This window comes from Podarcis vaucheri (genome assembly GCF_965113315.1).
Source record: "Podarcis vaucheri genome assembly, chromosome: Z".
Classification (NCBI taxonomy): domain Eukaryota; kingdom Metazoa; phylum Chordata; class Lepidosauria; order Squamata; family Lacertidae; genus Podarcis; species Podarcis vaucheri.
Window position 1 is genome coordinate 37,040,914 of NC_138758.1, and position 23,463 is coordinate 37,064,376.

The 23,463-nt window shown below is 46.0% G+C and overlaps 1 protein-coding gene across 1 annotated transcript in view; it reads left to right on the top strand.

The window, feature by feature from the left end:
• The first annotated feature begins 8,900 nt into the window (after nt 1-8,900).
• Nucleotides 8,901-23,463, top strand: part of CFAP77 (cilia and flagella associated protein 77) — a 100,526-nt gene continuing 85,963 nt past the window's right edge. Inside the window, exon 1 of the mRNA XM_082207885.1 lies at nt 8,901-9,671. Within this exon, the coding sequence (XP_082064011.1) occupies nt 9,486-9,671 (186 nt within the window). The 5' untranslated portion in view covers nt 8,901-9,485. The remainder of the gene's footprint in view (nt 9,672-23,463) is intronic.

Below are 23,463 nucleotides of genomic sequence, written 5' to 3' on the forward strand. Positions count from 1 at the left end.
GGAGGGAAGTTACAAGTTCAGCTTGGAAGCCTACTACCTAGGTCTTCACAGACAGGTGGCCTTAATTGGCCAGCTGGAATGCAATGGGTTTTTTTTGTGTAAGCAATAAAAAAAAATGCTTGCCTGGGTGCAGACAGTCATGATGAACACTTGCTCTCTTGTTTTTTGCCCTGAATCAAGGCAGCAAGACTCTGCAGGCTTTTGTAAATTTGCCCTTTCTTATAATGAAGCACTGTGACTTGACCAGGCTGGTATTTCAGCATCCTTTAGCATCAAACCACTTGTACAGGGCCTCCTTTGGATCAGGACACTCACCCTACATAGCCAATGGTCAGGGGATGATAGGAATTGTAGTCAGAACATCTTGCAAGGCATCAAATTGCGTTAAGTTTCTGTTGCATTTGAATTGTAGTCCCCACCCTAGTAAGCCAGCATAGTGCTCTTCAGTCTTGGGTTCCACAGATACTGCCTGGATTCTCAGCAGCCCTGACTGTTGGCCATGTCTGCTGGGGCTGATGGGGGTTGCAGTCCAGCAACATCAGGGGACATCAGGGGACCCAAGAGTAAAGATACAGCATCTTCACTGTCTTATAAGAATTTTAAGATACACACACACACACACACACAATATATTTGTTGTTGTTGTTTAGTCATTTAGTCGTGTCCGACTCTTCGTGACCCCATGGACCAGAGCACGCCAGGCACTCCTGTCTTCCACTGCCTCCCGCAGTTTGGTCAGACTCATGTTTGTGGCTTCGAGAACACCATCCAACCATCTCGTCCTCTGTCGTCCCCTTCTCCTTGTGCCCTCCAACTTTCCCAACATCAGGGTCTTTTCCAGGGAGTCTTCTCTTCTCATGAAGCAGCCAAAGTATTGGAGCCTCAGCTTCACGATCTGTCCTTCCAGTGAGCACTCAGGGCTGATTTCCTTCAGAATGGAGAGGTTTGATCTTCTTGCAGTCCATGGGACTCTCAAGAGTCTCCTCCAGCACCATAATTCAAAAGCATCAATTCTTTGGCGATCAGCCTTCTTTATGATCCAGCTCTCGCTTCCATACATCACTACTGGGAAAACCATGGCTTTAACTATACGGACCTTTGTTGGCAAGGTGATGTCTCTGCTTTTTAAGATGCTGTCTAGGTTTGCCATCGCCTTTCTCCCAAGGAGCAGGCTGCTGTCACCATCAGCAGTGATCATGGAGCCCAAGAAAGTAAAATCTCCCACTGCCTCCATTTCTTCTCCTTCTATTTGCCAGGAGGTGATGGGCCCAGTGGCCATGATCTTCGTTTTTTTGATGTTGAGCTTCAAACCATATTTTGTGCTCTCCTCTTTCACCCTCATTAAAAGGTTCTTTAATTTCTCCTTTCTTTCTGCCATCAAGGTTGTGTCATCTGCATATCTGAGGTTGTTGAGATTTCCCCCCTGCAATCTTAATTCTGGCTAGGGATTCATCCAGCCCAGCTTTTTGCATGATGAATTCTGCATATAAATAAGCAGGGAGACAGTATACAGCCTTGTCGTACTCCTTTCCCAATTTTGAACCAGTCAGTTGTTCCATATCCAGTTCTAATTGTAGCTTCTTGTTCCACATAGAGATTTCTCAGGAGACACACACACAGTGGTACCTCGGGTTAAGTACTTAATTCGTTCCGGAGGTCCATTCTTAATCTGAAACTGTTCTTAACCTGAAGTACCACTTTAGCTAATGGGGCCCCCTGCTGCCCCTGCGCCGCCAGAGCACGATTTCTGTTCTCATCCTGAAGCAAAGTTCTTAACCTGAAGCACTATTTCTGGGTTAGCGGAGTCTGTAAACTGAAGCATATGTAACCTGAAGCATATGTAATCCGAGGTACCACTGTATATTAAATGTTAATAAATGTACCAAGCAAGCACATACATAAAACATATAGACCACATGTCTGAGACCCACAGAAAAAGTCCTGAAACCATTTGTCTCTTCCAAATTGACCTCAAATATTTCTCTGCAAGATCAAAGGAAACGAGGAGCCTCCCCACTGTCTCTTTGCTCACAAATCCTGTCTCAAGGGCACAGTTAAGATGTGAATAGGGTGAGCCTGTGACCTTGATTCAGGAAAACAAAAGAGTGGCCAGGATGCCCAGGTAATCCAATCAAGTAACCTAGCAAACAGGAGAAAAAACAACGCACTCAGATTTCTGTTGTAGTTTGCCTGCCCCTGTATGTATGATGTATTGGGGGTGGTCTTGGGTACACCCCTTCTGTGGTGCATGTATGAAGTTTTTGGGGGTGGTCTTGGACTCTAGGGCGGGCAGTTTAAAATGTCTATATAAGGGCTTGCACGCATGGCTCGGGGTCTTCTTCCTCTCTCCTGCATGTGAGGGGAGCACCCTGTTGCAACAGTTAATAAAAGATCAGGCTTACTAGCTGCTTTGCTTCTCAATATTCTCTGGTTGGTCTCTGTTATTTTATCCTATCAACAGAGAACCTACAAAAGGACTTTATATGGGCTCTTGGTTACCCCATAAGGGAAAAGGAGCAGTTTTTATCCTTATATCTTGATCATGGATGGGGGACTGGCATGTGTAACAGAGACTTGGTTGGATGAAGCAGATGGGCCTGTCCTTGCCGCTGCTTGTCCACCAGGTTTGTCTTTCGCACACCCAGTGGGCGGCGGGGGGGGGGGTTTGCAGTGATTTTTAGGAAGTCATTGGTTTGCACCAGGCGTTCTATTGGGAAGACCCAGTTCTCTGAGTGCATGTTCTAGAAGTTGGGCAATAGGGGCAGAACAGGATTCCTTTTGGTGTATCGACCTCCCCGCTGCACCAATGATTCCCTGCCCGAGCTGCTTCAGGTCGTGGCGGATGTCCTCCTGGAGACACCTAGTTTGGTTGTCCTAGGGGATTTTAACATCCATGCCGACACGACCTTACAAGGGGCCGCTCGGGACTTCGTGGAAAGCATGGTCTCCATGGGGCTGTCCCTGAATAAGTCTGGTCCAACCCATAGCTGTGGACATGCCTTGGACCTGGTGTTTACCTCTATGGATGTTAGTGATCTGACACTAAGTAAAAGCGAAACCAAAGAAGTGCCATGGTCAGATCACTTCCTGGTGCAACTGGACTTCTCCGCAATCCATCCCCTCTGCAGGGAGGTGGGACCGATTCAGATAGTCCGCCCCCACCACTTAATGGATCCAAATGGTTTCCAGAGAGTGGTAGAGGATGTTTTATCCCATGCTGATGGCCTTTCAGCTGATTCCCTGGTGGCCCGCTGGAATGTGGAGTTAACCAGGGCTATTGACTGTTTGGCTCTGAAGCGCCCTCTCCAATTGCATGGAGCCCGGACAGCCCTGTGGTTTTCCATGGATCTGAGGGCAATGAAACAATCGCTGAAACGGCTAGAGCGCCGGTGGCGGATAACTCATTCTGAATCTGACTGGACACGGGTTAGAGCTCAATGTCGAGCCTACCAAGTGGCAATAGCGACGGCGAAGAAGACTTTCTTCACCGCCTCTATTGCATTTGCAGAAAACAGCATCAGGAGACTCTTTCAGGTGGTTCGCAATTTAGCGAAATCACCTGTTACATCAGGGCCCAGTATGGACCACATGATCTCCTGCAGTGATTTTGCAAAGTTTGTTGCAGATAAAGTCACTCAGATTCTGGAAGAGGTAGACTCCACCGTGGGAGCAGGGCCGGAGTGGGAGAGTGCTAGAGTCCTGTCTAGTCAAGTTGCGTGGGATCATTTCCAATCTGTTACCTCCAAGGATGTGAACAGGCTGCTTGGATAAGTGAAACCAACCACCTGTCTCCTTGATCCTTGCCCATCCTGGCTTATAAAAGCTATCTGGGAAGGGCTGGGTGATGGGCTTCGTGGGGTGGTGAATGCTTCCCTCCATGAGGGAGCCTTCCCGGACTCGCTGAAAGAGGCGGTTATTAAACCACTTCTTAAAAAACCATCTTTAGATCTGGCCACAATGGCCAACTATCGCCCAGTCTCAAATCTGCCATTCTTGGGCAAGGTGATTGAGAGAGTGGTTGCTGAACAACTCCAGGCATGCCTGGAAGAAGCGGACCATTTGGATCCCTTCCAGTCGGGATTCAGGCCTCATCATGGGACTGAAACTGCCTTGGTCGCACTGGTTGATGATCTCTGGCGGGCTAGGGATAAAGGTGAGAGCTGTTTCCTAGTTCTGCTGGATCTCTCAGCGGCGTTTGATACCATTGACCATAACATCCTTCTGGACCGTCTTGAGGGGCTGGGAGCTGGGGGCACCGTCATACAGTGGTTCAGTTCCTTTCTCCTGGGCCGTGTTCAGAAAGTAGTGGTGGGGGATGAGTGTTCAGACCCCTGGGCCCTCACTTGTGGGGTGCCTCAGGGTTCCGTCCTCTCCCCCATGCTTTTCAACATCTACATGCAGCCGCTGGGAGAGATCATCAGGGGGTTTGGGCTGGGTGTTCATCAGTATGCAGATGATACCCAGCTCTACCTCTCTTTCAAATCAGAACCAGTGAAGGCGGTAGAGGTCCTGTGTGAGTATCTGGAGGCAGTTGGAGATGGATGGTGGCTAACAGATTGAGGCTGAATCCTAACAAGACAGAAGTACTGTTTTGGGGGGACAGGAGGCGGGCAGGTGTGGAGGACTCCCTGGTCCTGAATGGGGTAACTGTGCCCCTGAAGGACCAGGTGCGCAGCCTGGGAGTCATTTTGGACTCACAGCTGTCCATGGAGGCACAGGTCAAATCTGTGTCCAGGGCAGCTGTTTACCAGCTCCATCTGGTACGCAGGCTGAGACCCTATCTGCCTGCGGACTGCTTCGCCAGAGTGGTGTATGCTCTGGTTATCTCCCGTTTGGACTACTGCAATGCGCTCTACGTAGGGCTACCTTTGAAGGTGACCCGGAAACTACAACTAATCCAGAATGCGGCAGCTAGACTGGTGACAGGGAGCGGCTGCCGAGACCACATAACACCAGTCTTGAAAGACCTACATTGGCTCCCAGTACATTTCTGAGCACAATTCAAAGTGTTGGTGCTGACCTTTAAAGCCCTAAACGACCTCTGTCCAGTATATCTGAAGGAGCGTCTCCACCCCCATCATTCTGCCCAGACACAGAGGTCCAGCACCGAGGGCCTTCTGGCGGTTCCCTCACTGCAAGAAGCCAAGTTACAGGGAACCAGGCAGAGGGCCTTCTCGGTAGTGGCGCCCTCCCTGTGGTACGCCCTCCCACCAGATGTGAAAGAGAACAACAACTATCAGACTTTTAGAAGACATCTGAAGGCAGCCCTGTTTAGGGAAGCTTTTAATATTAGATTTATTATAGTATTTTAATATTTTTTGGAAGCTGCCCAGAGTGGCTGGGGAAGCCCAGCCAGATGGGCGGGGTATAAATAATAAATTATTATTATTATTATTATTATTATTATTATTATTATTATTATTATATCAAAGCCCAGTCAAGACAAAGGGGGGTATTTGACTTGACTCAGGGACCTGGAAACTATAAATACTGTCCTTTGTACTGTGATGGAGTAAGTATGAAAGACTATATTTGAGTGACCAGCATACCTGGATCTCAGGTTCTACCTGAGACCACACCTTTTCTGCGACATATCTATGATGTCTTGATGATGCATCCTGAGATGTATTATGGGAAACTTTGAAATATGGATGTAACCCATTGATCAGGCTAATAGCCGCTTTGCTTTCGTATATCCTGGTCTGGTCTCTGTTCATTTCCCGACTGGTTTGAGCCTTAAAATGTACACTCTCTCTGAAGGTCGTCTTCCCTAAGAAGCTGAACCCCTTGAAGGGACCCCTCAATATTCTTGTTTCAATTGTATATTTAAAGCACTATGCTATCACTTTAAACAGTCACAGCTTCTCAAAAAAGATTTCTGGGAGCTATAGTTTGTTAGGGGTGCTGAAAGTTGTTAAGAGGTTCCTGTTCCACTCACAGAGCTGCAATTTACAGAGGTTTAACAATCCCACTTCATAAGGAACTGTGGTAACAGTTGTGAGTGAAATACTTCCTTGCCCTTTTAAATCTTTGCATTTTCAAACATTTTCAAAGATGAGCTGGCTTTGAAAATAAGACTAGCACCCTTACTGAAAGGAAATTGAACTGATAAGACTTCTTAGTAAATATTTATGATGCTGCAGTAATTAAGGTACACTTCACATGTGCAGGATGTTTTGATGGAAAACTTATTTTGACTTGTATATAAGAGTTGTGGGGTGATAACATGTATGGGAAAGGTCTGTAATCAACAGGGAAACTGTTCTCATGGGAAATAGCCATTGTTGTCACTTGTGCTGGTATTCTGATGTCGGAAATTAATCCAAGATGTCAAAATGGCACAACAAGTGGGCCAGTGCTATGCGCCAGCAGTGTGAGAAAGCAATGATAATTAATCAGGTGGTGATTTATCTTTATCAAATAATGGGTTTTTGTGGGGCAAAGTGTTTGTAATGGGGGCAGTCCTGAGTGTGGCCTGCCTATGTATTATCCTAATGCAACCTTAATCGCTAAACAGAATCAATGCCTCTTCCACGTACATCCAGTTAAAGGAGACTTTTCTATGTAATCTGCTCATTTTGTGGATATGAATATTTACGCTCTGTGTACCAAACATAGGCATTTCATTTTCACCTGATGAAAATAAACTGCTCTGGTATGCTCAGCAGCTACTGGACCTTGCGATTTTTGCTTGCTACTTCATATTTGTGAGGGTGGGGCTATTCTGGTGCATAGGGAAGTAGAAAAGAGCATCAAAGGAGAGAAATACAAGATGACCAATTTGTCTACTGCATTCATACCTTAATTCTTCACACATACCCGCTCACACATCCAGTTTATTCTAAGATGAAAAAGGAAGGGAGTATCTCCTTTCTTCAGAATAACAGTTGATTGCCAAGACTGCTGCCAAGTGATTTTTCAGCCTAACTACTGCTTGGAGCAGGTGCTTGGATTCTCCCTTCCTCCCCAACTTCCATTCTGTGACCCCAAGAAGCAATTTTGCTGAGAGATAAAAGTTTTCTCAGAGGCCACACTAAGTTCAGTTTGGGAGGAGCGGAGAGCTCTAGTACTGTACTTTGTCTGGGAGGAAGTGTGGAGGGGTAGAGTCTTTTGTATACTTTATGTTTGAATTTCTTCACTAATGCTTTATTCTGGATTGTTTTATTTCATATTTTAAAGCCTCAACGCCTAGGGCTTGCCGATCGAAAGGTCGGCGGTTCGAATCCCCGCGGCGGGGTGCGCTCCCGCTGTTTGGTCCCAGCGCCTGCCCACCTAGCAGTTCGAAAGCACCCCCGGGGGCAAGTAGATAAATAGGTACCGCTTACCAGCGGGAAGGTAAACGGCGTTCCGTGTGCGGCTCTGGCTCGCCAGAGCAGCGATGTCACGCTGGCCACGTGACCCGGAAGTGTCCCCGGACAGCGCTGGCCCCCGGCCAATAAATGTGAGATGGGCGCACAAACCCCACAGTCTGTCAAGACTGGCCCGTTCGGGCAGGGGTACCTTTACCTTTACCTTTTTAAACCGCTTTGAGATTTCTTCTTAAAAATATAAAGTGGTATAGAAAGGAAATGAATACAGTGGTACCTCGGGTTAAGTACTTAATTCGTTCTGGAGGTCCGTACTTAACCTGAAACTGTTCTTAACCTGAAGCACCACTTTAGCTAATGGGGCCTTCTGCTGCCGCCGCGCCGCCGGAACACAATTTCTGTTCTTATCCTGAAGCAAAGTTCTTAACCTGAAGCACTATTTCTGGGTTAGCGGAGTCTGTAACCTGAAGCGTATGTAACCTGAAGCGTATGTAACCCGCGGTACCACTGTAATAATTGTAGATCTGTAAGGGGAACAGGGGCCTCTTAACTCTCAGCACCTTTAACAAACTACATCTCCCATAATTCTTTGTTGGAAGTCATGTTTGTTTAAAGTGGTAGCATAAGGCTTTTAATATGGCCTTCCTCTGCCTTCTGGCTGTGGTGTGTGTGTGTGTTTAGAGCATTCTAGATTTTTAGCTTCAAAAAACTTGGGCTATCCTTGATTGTCATAACTCCCCTTTAATGGTTTTAACTAAAATCTATGACTGCTTGTTCTCACAAATGGTAGAATGAAGTGACCCATAACTGTTGAGACCTGCAATTAGTTCACCTGGTGATTGGTCAGTTTCTCCTCTAACTGTTCCAGGTTCCCATAGTTGCAAAGCAATTCCCCATAGTGACACTTTTGCCAAATAATTACATAACTACATACATACATACATACATACATACATACATACACACACAACACATCTCGGCATCTTTGTCCAGGTCTCTCTCTCCCCCCCCCCCCACTTTTTAAAACAACAACCTTTAATCTCCAAAGAACCTTGTTGTTGTTATTTTTAATGTAATTAATCTACTGGTAATTTTAAAGCTGTGTCAAGATAATTTCTAATAATGAATGCAAAGTTGCATTTGTATACTATTTTTGATTTAAATGTTCTACTTTTCATTTTAAAATTATTTTTACTCCATTTATTTATTGCACACATTTTTCTCCGAGGAGCTCAAGGTGGTACACGTGATTCACACCTCATTTAATCCCCATAACAGCCTTGTGAGGAAGGTCAGGCAGAGAGGCAGTGACTGGCCCAAGGTCAGCAGGAGAGCTTCATGGCCGAGTGAGGATTCAAATCCTGGTCTCTCCCAGGCCCAGCACTCCAACCACTTAATTGAGCTTTTCTTGAACAACTGTGAATGTTGTTTCCTTTCTTGAGCACTAGAGCTTGAATAGCTGTTTATGTGTTTTGATTATGATTTGCCCAGAACAGAGGCATTAATTCTCCAGATTATTGAGGGGCCCCAATGCGATGTTGCGCGACATCCTGACGTCGCATGTATGACATCGCAAGGAACCAGGGGGTGGAGCTGAACATCCTCTGAACATTGAGGTGGCCTGGCTCCCTCAAAAAATACATTGGGGGGGGGGACCGCCTCATTTACTCCCTTTAGGAGTTGGCACCTATGGCCCTGAAAGTTCATGGCAGATTTGACAATGCATAAACTGGCACATGCTCCTAAGCCCTGGGACTTCATGACTGCAGGCCCATCTTATCAGCCAGAGGGTTTTACAGTTTGATATCTGTGTGTGCTTTCTTGCACTCGGTTGTTTAGCAACCCCTTGCGCTGGTGTGGTGTTGCTGTGCCCTACCCTGCTGTTGGCTATTGTTTTATAAACACGGTTAGCGTCCCCTGTTGCCGCGACAACCAGCCTCACCATTCCCCAGAGAGGAGAAGGAGAGAGTGTATGTGTACGTTTGGTTCCTCAGGATTTCCTTTCCTTCTTTTCAAGGCCTTGACGTAACCCAGAGGGGCGTCTCTCTATTCAACTTGCCTCTGCATCCATTCTCTCCCCTCCAACGTGGTGCAGCCCAAAAAGAGCTGGGAGCCGCTGCAAGATCCCTCTCGTTCCAGAGCAGTGGTGGGCATCTGGTGTGGCACCAGTGGGCAGCCATGGCAGCAGCCATCCCTGAGAAGAAGACTGCCCAGAAGGTGCGCTTGCCCCGGCGCCGCAGCGTCAGCCAGATCTGTCCCCCGCCACGGAGGCCAATGACTTTGGCAGAGTTGCACCCAGGCTGTGAGAATGAGAGGCTAGGAGTGGCCCGCGAGAGCATGCTCCAGAACCATCTCATCGCTAAGGTGAGGAGGCTATGGCGCGGGATTGGAGGGAGGGAGGTCCCCAGGCCGCTTTTGGGGACCTCTTGGGATTTGTGTCTGTGGCATTTTCACAAGTTGATGGGACTGTCAGCAAAGGGACCTCTGACAGCCTTCGGACCCCCACCCCAGCTGCTTTGGGACATAGAGAGTCAGAGCATTGATCCATCAGGCTCAGTGCTGTCTACACTGACTGGCAGAAGCTCTCAAGGGTTTTATGGAGTAACTTTCCCCAGCTCTACCTGGAGGCACCAGGGACTGCCACTGAGCTAAAAACAAAGCAAGTTTCCAGTCCTTGTTGTGTTTTAAAGGCTGGTTAAAATAGGAACACAGGGAGCTGCCATAAAACTAAGTCAGGCCCACTGGCTCATCTGGTTCAGTATTGTCCACACTGACTAGCAGCAGTTCTTCAGGGTTTTGGATAGGGGCCTTACCAAACCCCAGAAAGTTGAATTTGGGACTTTCTGACTGCAAAGCAGATGTTCTACCACTAAGCTACAGCTCTTTCCCCTCCATTGGGCCTGGCTGTAGCAGTAGCCATTTTCTATTTTGCTCTCTGGCAACCATAGCAACCTGTTTTCATATTAAGTTATGCCAGTCTTTAATCTACAGTAATAAACCGTAGAAAAAGTTAAGATCGACACACACCTATTCACAGCTTCTCACTGAGGGAATTTTACTTTCCTACAATGATACGGAGTGGTAGAAGTTCAAAATGGCAGCTTTCACACCCAGCTTCATGGTGCAGGGGCTCACATAGAAGCCACATGGTGGTGGTCTTGGGAGGGTGCGAGGTCTCCAGCAGCTGCCTGGGGCGGGCAGAAAGGTTGATAAGGACTGCCCCTTAAATTGTGGATGCCAAGCACATTTACGTACATGCTGTCCAGTATTATTTGTTTAGATCCGACCTTTTCATTTTATGAATGTGTGTGTGTGTGTGTGTGTCCTGTCTTATCGCTGCACTGGATTGGAATAATAATTTTAAGGTGCTTCAAGGCTGCCTTACAGGGAACATACATTTTGCCATTTCTTCTATATGTTAGAAAAGGAACACCAATAAATGCTTTTATTTGTTTGTTTGTTTGTTTATATTAAATAAATGTCTATACTTCCCATCATCCAAGGATCACAGGGAGTTTAAAATACAAAAACACAAAAATACATAACATAGTAACAAACACAAACAATACCCTGCCCCATACACAGTTTCATTAGCCAAAGGCCTGGATGAAGATTAATAATAATAATAATAATAATAATAATAATAATAATAATAATAATTTTTTATTTATACCCCGCCCATCTGGCTGGGTTTCCCCAGCCACTCTGGGCGGCTTCCACAGAAACCAAAAATACACCAAAATATCACACATTAAAAACTTCCCTGAACAGGGCTGCCTTAAGATGTCTTCTGAGTGTCAGGTAGTTGTTTATCGCTTTGACATCTGATGGGAGGGTGTTCCACAGGGTGGGCGCCACTACCGAGAAGGCCCTCTGGCTGGTTCCCTGTAGCTTTGCTTCTCGCAATGAGGGAACTGCCAGAAGGCTCTTAGCGGTGGACCTCAGCATCCGGGCAGAACGATGGGGGTGGAGACGCTCCTTCAGGTATACTGGGCCGAGGCCGTTTAGGGCCTTAAAGGTCAACACCAGCACTTTGAATTGTGCTCGGAAACGTACTGAGAGCCAATGTAGGTCTTTCAAGACCGGTGTTATGTGGTCTCGGCGGCCACCCCTAGTCACCAGTCTAGCTGCCGCATTCTGGATTAGTTGTAGTTTCCGGGTCACCTTCAAAGGTAGCCCCACGTAGAGCGCATTGCAGTAGTCCAAGCGGGAGATAGCTAGAACATGCACCACTCTGGCGAGACAGTCCACGGGCAGGTAGGGTCTCAGCCTGCGTACTAGGTGGAGTTGGTAGACAGCTGCCCTGGACACAGAATTGACCTGCGCCTCCATGGACAGCTGTGAGTCCAAAATGACTCCCAGGCTGCACACCTGGTCCTTCAGGGGCACAGTTACCCCATTCAGGACCAGGGAGTCCTCCACACCAGCCCGCCCCCTGTCCCCCAAAAACAGTACCTCTGTCTTGTCAGGATTCAACCTCAGTCCATTAGCCGTCATCCATCCTCCAACCGCCTCCAGGCACTCACACAGGACCTTCACTGGTTCTGATTTGAAAGAAAGGTAGAGCTGGGTATCATCTGCATATTGATGGACACCCAGTCCAACCCCCCTGATGATCTCTCTCAGCGGCTTCGTATAGATGTTAAAAAGCATGGGGGAGAGGACGGAACCCTGAGGCACCCCACAAGTGAGAGCCCAGGGGTCTGAACACTCATCCCCCACCACTTTCTGAACACGGCCCAGGAGGAAGGAGTGAAACTACTGTATAACAGTGCCCCCAGCTCCTAGCCCCTCTAGACGGTCCAGAAGGATGTTATGGTCGATTGTATCAAAAGGCCGCTGAGAGATCCAGAATGCTTTTGCCTGGTGCCCAAAGATATGTAATGAAGGCACTGGGCAAGCCTCCCTGGGGAGACCATCCCACAAACAGGAAGCCACCACAGAAAAGTCTCCCTCTCCTGTTGCCACCCTTCAGAGATGAGTGCAGGGTCTGGGATGGTTGTTAGCAAATGGCAGACATCAGGATTTTCTCGCTAATACGATAAACTGGTCAGCATGGAAGGGAATGCAGGTTGACTACTTTTAGTAAGCAGCAAAGTTCCAGTGGCCTTGAATATTGATGATGACACAGAATTAGAAGGGCGGGTGCCTGCAGGTGCCAGATCAAACACTAGAGGGAAGCACGTGATCAATAGTTTAAAGATGAGCTGAGATTCTGTTTCCTTTGCACAGTTGTTTATTGTATTCATATCCCACTTTTTGCTCCTGGTTCTTCTCCCCATCCTCATTTAACCCTCACAAAAACCCTGTGTAGCTGGCTAGGCTGAGAGGCAGTGCCTGGCCCAAGGCCACCCACTGAGCTTTCATGGCCAACTGGGGATTTGAACTCTGGTCTCCCAGGTATGGAGTATGGCACTGTAACTGTCAGTTTGCATTTCTTAGTGCAGAAAGTATTGATATGATGTGTAAAGATCTTTCCTATTCTAATTAACTCAAGAGGGTTATGGAACACCTACCCACCCCCCTAACACACAAAAACAAAGATCACCACAGCCAATCACAAACAAACAACCCCAACCTCTCTCACCACCAAAGGAACACAAGTGAACAGCAGAGAACCTGCACGAGCAACGCTGACACCAAACCTTACATACATTAAGTAAAATAGAAACATCCCCACCCCACCCTCACCCATCTTTCCCCCCTCCACCTCTTTCCCCCTTTTCTTCCTAATGTCTCAACAAATGAAACTGATTTGTAAAAATGTTACATGGTAAAAATACGAGAGAGAGACATTATACATACTTTTGTAAATCAAGAATTTTTAAAATAAAAATACATTATTAAAAAAAGAGGGTTATGAAAGCTTCTCTGTGTGAAAGAAAAAGCAGAAGGTTCATGATGTTTGGGTTGAGTACAGCTGGCTTAACTGGCTTTGCTGTCCCTTTCAGTCAAGGCCATGCTGAGTATAAAAATAAGGCCAGAAGGAGCGTGGGTTTAACTTTATCTTTCTATCTCTTTTGCTTTGGTGTTCTGTACAGTAAACGCTTGGGTTGCGAACATGATCCGTGCGGGAGGCATGTTTGCAACCTGCAGCGTTCGCAACCCGCAGTGCCATGTCAGCGCACGCACGCACAGGTAACAATTTTGCACTTCTGCGCATGCGCAAAGTGCAGTTTAGTGCTTCTGCGCATGCACAAGTGCTGAAACCCGGAAGTAACCTGTTCCGGTACTTCCAGGTTTCAGCGCATCCGTAACCCGAAAATGCGCAACCTGAAGCGTCTGTAACCTGAGGTATGACTGTATATAGTGTTAAGGTTTAGTCTTATTATAAGTTGTTGTAAGTTTAAATTAAGCCTGCTGCAACTGGATTTCTTATGGCCAGTGCCAATCCTGAATGGATTTGTGACCATTATGCTCATTTGCCTTCAGTAGCAGAAAAGCTCTGCTAGATGAAATTCAATTGCCTCTGGTCTATTTTTTGGGAATCCTGCAACATGTTTAAGTTTTTAATCTGCTAACTATACGTTGGAATCAGCTCTAGATCAATATTGAGTAGAATTTCATGACAGTAACCACTACACTATGCTGGTTCCAACAGAGTATGGAGCAGAAATCTCTAGGCCTAGTGATAGCAATATATATTCTAGCAATATATATTACTATAACACCTCTACAAAGAGATCTGGTTGCCTGTTTGTTAGTGGGCCAAGTTTAAGGCATTGCCCTTAACAACTTGGGACCAGTTTACTTTTGGGATTGCTTTAACCCATACATGCCCACTCAACTGCATTGATCTGCAGAACTGGCATAAGAATGTAAGGTGATCCTGCTGGATCAGGCCAATGGCCCAACTTGTTCAGCATCTTGTTCTTACAGTGGCCAACAAGATGGCCTATGGGAAGCCCATAAGCAAGACTTGAGTGCAACAGCATTCTCCCTTCCTGTGGTTCCCAACAACTGGTATTTGGAATCATTGCTGCCTCCACCTTTGAAGACAGATCATACCCATTGTGGCTAGTAGCCACTGATAGCCTTCTCCCGCTCCATGAATTTGTCTAATCCTCTTTTAAAGTTGTCTATGTTGGTGGTTAGGGACGTGGGTGGTACTGCGGTCTAAACCACAGAGACTAGGGCTTGCCGGTCAGAAGGTCGGAGGTTTGAATCCCTGCAACGGGGTGAGCTCCCGTTGCTTGGTCCCAGCTCCTGCCCACCTAGCACTTCAAAAGCACGTCAAAGTGCAAGTAGATAAATAGGTACCGCTCCGGCAAGAAGGTAAATGATGTTTCCGTGCGCTGCTCTGGTTCGCCAGAAGCAGCTTAGTCATGCTGGCCACATGACCCGGAAGCTGCACGACGGCTCCCTCAGCCAATAAAGCGAAATGAGCGCCGCAACCCCAGAGTTGGTCACGACAGAACCTATTGGTCAGGGGTCCCTTTAACTTTACCTTTATGTTGGTAGTTATAACTGTCATCACTGGAGCGAGTTCTATAGTTTGACTCTGCACTGTGTGAAGAAGTACTTTTGGTCCTAATGTTCAGGAGATCTAGTGTTTGGAGAGAGGGAGAAAGGCTTTTCTTTTTCCTATCCACTTTCTCTATGCCAGGCATAATTTTATAAGCATCCATCATGTCGCCTCTTACCTTCTCTCTAAACTGAAAAGGCCCAAATGCTGAAACCTTTCTTTATAGGGGAGTTGATCGTTTCGGCACTGTTTCAGGTGTCACACAATACTTGTTCCACACTTCTAATAAATCAGCCTCCTAATGCAGTAGTACTTATACTTTGGAACTCCCTGCCTATTGGCATCAGGCAGGCACTTTCACTGTGCTCTCCTATTTGGTTAGGCAGACCTCCCCAGACCTGTAGAATGTTGACAGGTGTTTTATTTCTTTTTAGCTACTGTTGATTTTAATCATCTTTAAAAACATTGAAAGTACCCGTTTAACTGTTTTTTTATTTATAATTTTAATGTTTTGGGTGGTTTTTTTTTGTAAACCTGCTTAAAGGTTTTCTGTATATATTTTGTTAAATAACATCTGAAAGATTAATGACCAGGAGTGTTATTAGATAAATTGACTATTCTATTCCATTATTTTTATTGCATTCATATCCCACCTTTTCTCCCAAGGAGTTCAAGATGGCATGAATGGTTCTGCCTCTTCTTATTTAATCCCCACAACAACCCTGTGAAGTAGATTAGGCTCTGAGTCAGTGACTGGCCTAAGTGATACCCAGCATGGCTGAGTGAAAGACTTGAACCCTGGGGTCTCCCAGGCACCGTTGTCTGACACTCTAACCACTACACCGTGCAATATGTGCAAGCCTGCAGCTTCCATTCATAGCCCATACTGAGGATGTGTCCTGTTAGCTGCCCCAGGGTGCAACTGCTGAAGCCAAGCCTGTTAGTCATCATCAGATTGCACTTTCCACATACAAATTGTGTAACCAGATTACAGTTTAGAAGTTAAAACAAGGCTGAAACCCACCAAGCACTGCTCTCTTGAAACTTAACCCCATCAAAATTTAGCAGGACTCACTGCAGGAAATGTGTTTCGACATCAGAGCATATCCAGTTACCTCCTTTTTAGAAATCTAGTCTGTGGGATGATGCCTCACTGTCCTCAAAAATTCACTTTGCCTCTTCTGTTCATCCCTCCAAAATAAATATACCGGTATTTATTATGGCAATGCTGCCACCCTCTGTTTTAGCGACACCAAGCATGCCTTTTCTGCAGCACCTACTTTCTTCCTCCTCCTCTAGGTGGCAACCTCTCATAAGTTTCCTTATTTCACTGCCTTTATCCTTAGCATAAGATGCCGTTTTTTTAAAAAGAGAAAAGTTTGCTTATAACAGGACTGGAAGAAACTGTATCCCTCCAGATGAGGTTTTTTTTTTTTTTACTACAACACCTATCAGTTCCAGGCCACATAGCCAATGGTTTGGGATGATGGGAGTTGTAGTCCAATCACACCTGAAGAGGCATAGGTTCCCTGTCCTTGCTTTTACATATATTTACATCCTGGGGGCAAGGTGGGGGATTGGCCTGATCATAAAATGAAAGAATTTGGAAAGGGTTGCTTAAAACTGTAACATGACTGCAATTCTGAGTGGTACATCCATCCTCAGATCCATAAAATAAGAAACAGACCAAGGCAATATTATGGGAACCTTTTTCTACCCCAAACTGAATTATCAGGGTAGTTTAATTTCCAAAGCAAAGCCATATGCAGTTATATCAAGACAAGATCCTCTTAAGCGTTGCACTTGAGAAAATGGATGGGATGTTTAAAAAGGGGGGATGGGGGACAGAGAAGAGCCATTGAAATAATGGAGCCATTGAAATTAATGCACATGACTAATTTAGGCCCATTAGTTCCAGTAGGTCTACTCTGAGAAGGACTTAAGTTGGCGGCAACCCTTTATACTTAAATTTGCACAGCATGCTAACGCTCACTACATTGTTTTCTAGCTTTGTCTATGATTTGTTTTATTTTCCTAATCCAGTCAGATGCAGTGAAAATTGCGATATAAACTTTTTAAAAACACATAAATTGCCATTAAAAAAATTCCCAGAACCTGGTGGGGATTCAACTGAGTCAGGATCCTGGCAGCTGCTGGACTCTGGGGTCATGGCAGTACCCTAGACAAGAATGTCCATTTCCCTCTCTCCAATAAGAATGAACAGGAAATTCCCAGTGATCTGTCCAGCGTACAGATGGATAGCAACCAAAGCAGTTTTATCTAGAGATGTAACATTTCTGGAAATGCTGATATTTCGAAGAGTGAAAACCCTCCACATTACAGTGGTACCTCAGGTTACAGACGCTTCAGGTTACAGACGCTTCAGGTTACAGACTCTGCTAACCCAGAAACAGTACCTCAGGTTAAGAACTTTGTTTCAGGATGAGAACAGAAATCACGTAGCAGCGGCGTGGTGGCAGTGGGAGGCCCAATTATCTGAAGTGGTGCCTCAGGTTACGAACAGTTTCAGGTTAAGAACGGACCTCCAGAACGAATTAAGTTCTTAATGCGAGGTACCACTGTATTTCTATATATAAAAAAGCATAGTTCATCCTCAAAACACCTTGAAATATTAAAGGAAACCACTGAAATATTCACAGTGTTTTCTTGGATGCCTTGCACAAAGTTAGATTCTGTCCTTTGGGTTCAGAATCAAAAGGTAAGGCAGATTTCACCAATCTGGTGCCTCCACTTCCTTGGGACTATAGCTGACATCCGCCTTAGCTAATACTGAAAATGGTTCCTCGCCCCTGTCTTAATGGGAAGAGCTATTCAATAGTGGAACAACATGGAAGTAGTTTAGCAGAGGTTGAATACCCTCCTGGTGGGGTTGTGGCAGTTGCACTGAGCAAAGTGTTAGACTAATTTACCACCAGGGTGCCGCCATCTTCAGTGATACAGAAGCAGTGAGCAAACTGGAGCTGCCTGTGCTATTGTTGTTTAGCTGGCCTCGCCCCTTGAAAGTTGTCCTTTCCATAAGGCCCTGCCTCATGTGGCAGCTGCTGAATGGTGCTGAATGGACAGAGCTCTGTGTCTGTGTTCATGTGCCTTGCAGCTGGTTGCACAGCCTCTAATCCAATGGTGGCTTGTGGCTATTGCAACTGGTGGAGCAGAAGGCAGGGAGCCTACCAGTAGATGGTGCCAGAGAGCCAATGACAGGCAGAACCAATTAATTCAATTTCGTCTCCATCTTCCTTCCTGATGAGTTATATAAAGGACAAAAAGAAGACCATCATATGTATAAAGCTCCATGATACCATGGTGAACAGACATGGCTTTCCCTAGAGAATTCTGGGAGCTGTAGTTTGGAAAGAGTGCTGAGAGCTGCTTGGAGGCCCCATTCCCCTCACAGAGTTACAATTCCCAGAGCGATTTAGCAATCAGTCACTCTTCCCTGAGAACTCTGAGAAATATAGCTCTGGGAAGCGAATAAGGTAAAGGACCCCTGACAGTTAAGTCCAGTCATGAATGACTCTGGGGTTGCAGCGCTCATCTCATTTCACTTTACTGGCTGAGGGAGCTGACGTTTGTCTGCAGACAGTTTTTCCGGGTCATGTAGCCAGCATGACTAAGCCGCTTCTGGTGAAAACAGAGCAGTGCATGGAAATGCCGTTTCCCTTCCCACCACAGTGGTACCTAGTTATCTACTTGCACTGGCGTGCTTTTGAACTTTTGAACTAGGTTGGCAGGAGCAGGGACCGAGCAACGGGAGCTCACCCCAATGCGGGGGTTCGAACTGCCAACCTTCCGATTGGCAAGCCCTAGGCTCAGTGGTTTAGACCACAGCCTCCTAACAACTCTTGGCACCCTTCACAAACTATAGCTCCCAGAATTCTCTGGGCGAAACCATGACCGTTTAAAGTGGTATCATAGTACTTTAAATGTTTAGTGTGAGTGTGGCCTGAAACTAGGGATGAAGCTGAGAGCCAGTGCTGCCTCCTGGACTGTTTTTAAGTAAGGTAGGCAGGTGAGGGCAGACTGAGCTTGGTGGAGCAGTGTCCCATATACCCTAACATATGAGCTTCCACTGCCCTAAGCTAGCCTGAATCCTTCAGGTGCAATGGAGGATGCTGAAGGAAGATTCAACAGCTAGTGTGGTCAGCTTTTGCACATAGAAATGGAGAGAGGGGAGGAATATGTCATCTTGTCCTTTGTCTCAAACTCCAAATGTTTTGGACTATTCTTGCAGAGTTGTCTTTGTTATGCAATGAATTTATGTGCTCCACTGTGACGAGTGTAACTTATTTTAATCTGTGAGTCCCTTCTATGTGGTTTCAAGACCGACTGAAATGACAGGATAATGTCATTATGGTGCCTTAAAGCACTGATATGCACTGAAATACAATTCCCTCCCTCTTGTGTCTGGGGCCATCGAAGAGTTCTCGTTGCATACATTTAACGTGTATGACTACCCCCAAAAATCCTGGGAACTATGGGTTGCTGCACATAGAGCTACAATTTCCAGTGCCCTTGATAAGCTACAGTTCCCAGAGTTCTTTGAGGGAAGCCACATGCTTTGAATGTCTAGGGTAGCATTTGGCTACATCCTACTTAGAGCAGGCCCACTGAAATTAACAAATTTGAAGATGACACCAAACTGGGAGGGGTGCCTAATGCCACAAAAGACAGAATTGGGATTCAATATTACCGTAACAGATTGGAGAACTGGGCCAAAATTAACACAATACAGTGGTACCTCGGGTTACAGACGCTTCAGGTTACAGACTCCGCTAACCCAGAAATAGTACCTTGGGTTAAGAACTTTGCTTCAGGACAAGAACAGAAATTGTGTGGTGGCGGCAACAGGAGGCCCCATTAGCTAGAGTGGTACCTCAGGTTAAGAACAGTTTCAGGTTAAGAACTGACCTCCAGAACGAATTAAATTCTTAACCCGAGGTACTACTGTAAATTTCAACCGGGAAAAATGTAAGATTGTGCACTTAGAAGTACAAGTGAAAAGGATTTAGGGGTCTTAGTAGACCACAAACTTAACATGAGTCAACAGTGTGACGCAGCAGCAAAAGAAGCAAATGCTATCCTAGGATGCATCAACAGAAGTCTAATGTCCAGACCAAGGGAAGTAATAGTACTGCCTTGGTCAGACCCCACTTGGAGTCCTGTGTCCAGTTCTGGGCACCACAATTTAAAAAGGATATTGACAAGCTGGAACATGTGCAAAGGAGGGCAACCAAGATTATCAAGAGTCTGGAAAACAAAAATTATGAGGAATGGTTGAGGGAGTCAGGTATGTTTAGCCTGGGAAAGGGGAGACAGAGGAGATATGAGAACCATCTTCAAATATCTAAAGGGCTGCCCCATGGAAGATGGAGCAAGTTTGTTTTCTCCTGCTCTGGAGCGTAGGATCAAATCAAGGAGATTCTGACTAAACATCAGGAATAACTTTCTGACAGTAAGAGCTGTTCAACAGTAGAACGGATTCCCTTGGGAGGTGATGGACTCTCCTTCCATTGAAGTTTTAAAGCCGAGGTGGGATGGCAAATTATCATGGATGCTTTAGTTGAGATTCCTCATCGCAGGGGATTGAACTAGATGACCCTCAGGGTCTTTTCCAACTCTACAAGTTTATGATTCTATAAGTTATCCATGCCCATTAACCTCAATGGGTCTACTCTGATTAGGATTCATGTTGAATACTTAATTGTCAAATTTCCATAATATAATGAATTCTTATATGTCATTTTCACTAATATATGATTTTTTATGCACACGTTACTCTGGAATTTGCACTTTTGTAAGCATTACTTGGCTGAGCAGCTGCATTGCAAAATTTGGAGAAGTGTGAACTTTGAAAGATGGCCGCATTTTGGTTCGCATATAGTTTTGGAAACGGCGAAGTTGGTAGGTTGGCCTTTAAATGTGAACTGAAACACATTCTCCCCCATCTCTAGAGAGCTGGGAGGTAGTGGCATCATAAGGGTGGTAGCTTGGGGCAGAAGCCTAGAGCCCCATTTGGGTCTCCAAACACAACAGGGCTGGCTTATTACCTTTGTAAATTTAGCATCTAAAGAGGGAACCATTAAGTCAAGAGTCTTCACCACATGACTCTTAACACAAAGATCCTGTACTCTGCTATATCGGTGAATGGGGCAGACCTGTGTTTAGATGCCTGCCCCCAAACCATGTGCAGTTTGTCCTTGAATTATGGCTTAAAAGAGGAAACATCCCCACTCCAAGAACTAGGTGTTGTCAACTTTTGCACTTGGGTTACCTGAAGGAAATTGTGTGCCCCAGGCAACCATACAAAGTGAGTGGCTCTTTCCAAGCCAGAATTAAAACTCTCTTTTTTTGGCCCCCCAAATTGAGGACAGTATTTTATCAGGATCAGGTACAAGGAGAGGGGACGACAACGAAACAAACAGGACCTTCCCTGGGAAATGGGGACAGTTGGAGCGTATGAATCGAGAGGATAAAATAGTTATTATCAGATTAGCCTCCGCCATGAAAAGCACAGTCCCACATCCCTCTCCTAGTTAGTTAGCATTTAGATAGGATGGCACCACGGCTACACAATAGACATCAAAGCCTGAACTCTTGGGCTCAGCAAGAGGGATTAATTTCTTTAACCAACACGCCTGCTTTGGCCTCTTCTCATTACCCCTGCCTTGTCATCCTCAATGTTAGATTTGATTGAAGATTATACCATTTAGGCCTTTCCCCCTCTTTGCCACTGAAAAGGGGAGAGAGGAGGAAAAAAAAATCCCTCCCAGCCCTATTGAATTGTACATTCTTCAGCTGGGCCGACGTCAATACTCGTCCACCCCCGCTTCCTAATTCTGCTTCATTTAAACTTCATCAACTTTTTCAATCAAGTGGAAAGATCTTGAAATGGGGTCCATAAGCAGAAAGCCAAAAGCCTTCTCTTTTTGTCAGATAATTTATGCGGTTTTCTTCCCCCCCAAAGACACCACCCGCCCTGCTCACTCTTTTCTCTGGTCTCCTCCCCCCTCCTTTTCCCTTTCTAATTCCTTCTCCTTTTCGCTCCCTTTCCTTGATGCTGCAAATGAGATTACAGTATTTAAATGACTATGATAATCAATCCGGGGACCTTGAGCCAAGATTGAGGTTAATTTTTCTTAGCAGAACAAAGAAAGCATGATGTCTCAAGGGAGATCTGGAGGTGCAATCTGTGTTTGTCGATCTCCCCCACCCCACTCCCCACTCCCTGAAAATCCAGCTTTTGGAAGCTTTCCTTGTGACTAACTAGGAGGGCTGTTGATGATTTTCCCCCCGTTTTCCAACCAACAGGGCCCTAAGAGAGAAGAAATGTAATTTAGAGCTGATAAACAGCTAACCACCTTCAATTAACAATTTTAATAGGGAAAGAAGTCGCTTAGATGGTGTGATGGGCGATATAATGAAACAGCTATCATTTACCGTGGTTATATTTAAGCACACCTTTGAATCACTTCTCTGCCCCCCCCCATAAGAGTGGGGTGGGGGGAGTGAGTATTCTACTGCTGAAAACTTTTGGAAAGAGCAAAACTAGAACAATCTGTACAGATCTTAGGCAAATGAAGCTTTTTCTTATGGTCGCACAAACTCCAATTTCTGAGTGGTAAGCAACTCCAGGGGTTCCAATGCTTACCCAGAGTTCAGTTCAAGGTGACTTACATGGTTGTCCCCCCCCCCTAATCTCCACAACAAATCTGTAAAGTAGGTTAGGCTGAGAGGCAGTGACTGGTTCAAGGTCACCCAGAGACGTTCCATGACTGAGTGGGGATTTGAACCCTGGTCTCCCAGGTCCTAGTCTGGCATCCTAACTGCTGCACCACACTGGCTCTGATTTCCTTGGAGAGAAGGTCAGTGGAGCCTGTGGTGGCTTTGGGGTGTGTGGCTTTATTTATGTATATATACAACCTGAGCTTAGGATGGAGGGGGTCACAGCATTAACACTCCATAGGTCTTCTCTCCCCATTAGGTTTTAAGAAAGATCACCCATAGCTTTGGGGTCCAGCATAGAGCAATACAAGTCTCTGTTTCTTCAGCTTCCAGCATCAGCCAAAATTCACACAGCCCCCCTTCGCATGTAGGTCTTCAGGCTTGGATGGCATGGCATTGAGCCAGGTGAGGTAGGATAAGGCCCACCTACTTATCTTGATAGGGACGTCTGTGGTGCTGTGGTCTAAACCACAGAGCCTAGGGCTTGCTGATCAGAAGGTCGGTGGTTCGAATCCCCGTGACAGGATGAGCTCCTGTTGTTCGGTCCCAGCTCCTGCCCACCTAGCAGCTCAAAAGCACGTCAAAGTGCAAGTAGATAAATAGGTACCGCTCCGTTGGGAAGGTAAACGGCGTTTCTGTGCGCTGCTCTGGTTTGCCAGAAGCAGCTTAGTCACGCTGGCTACATGACCCGGAAGCTGTCTGCAGACAAATGCCAGCTCCCTTGGCCTATAGAGCAAGATGTGCGTGCAACCCCAGAGTCGTCTGCGACTGGACCTAACGGTCAGGGGTAGAATCATAGAATCATAGAATCATAGAGTTGGAAGAGACCACAAGGGCCATCGAGTCCAACCCCCTGCCAAGCAGGAAACACCATCAGAGCACTCCTGACATATGGTTGTCAAGCCTCTGCTTAAAGACCTCCAAAGTAGGAGACTCCACCACACTCCTTGG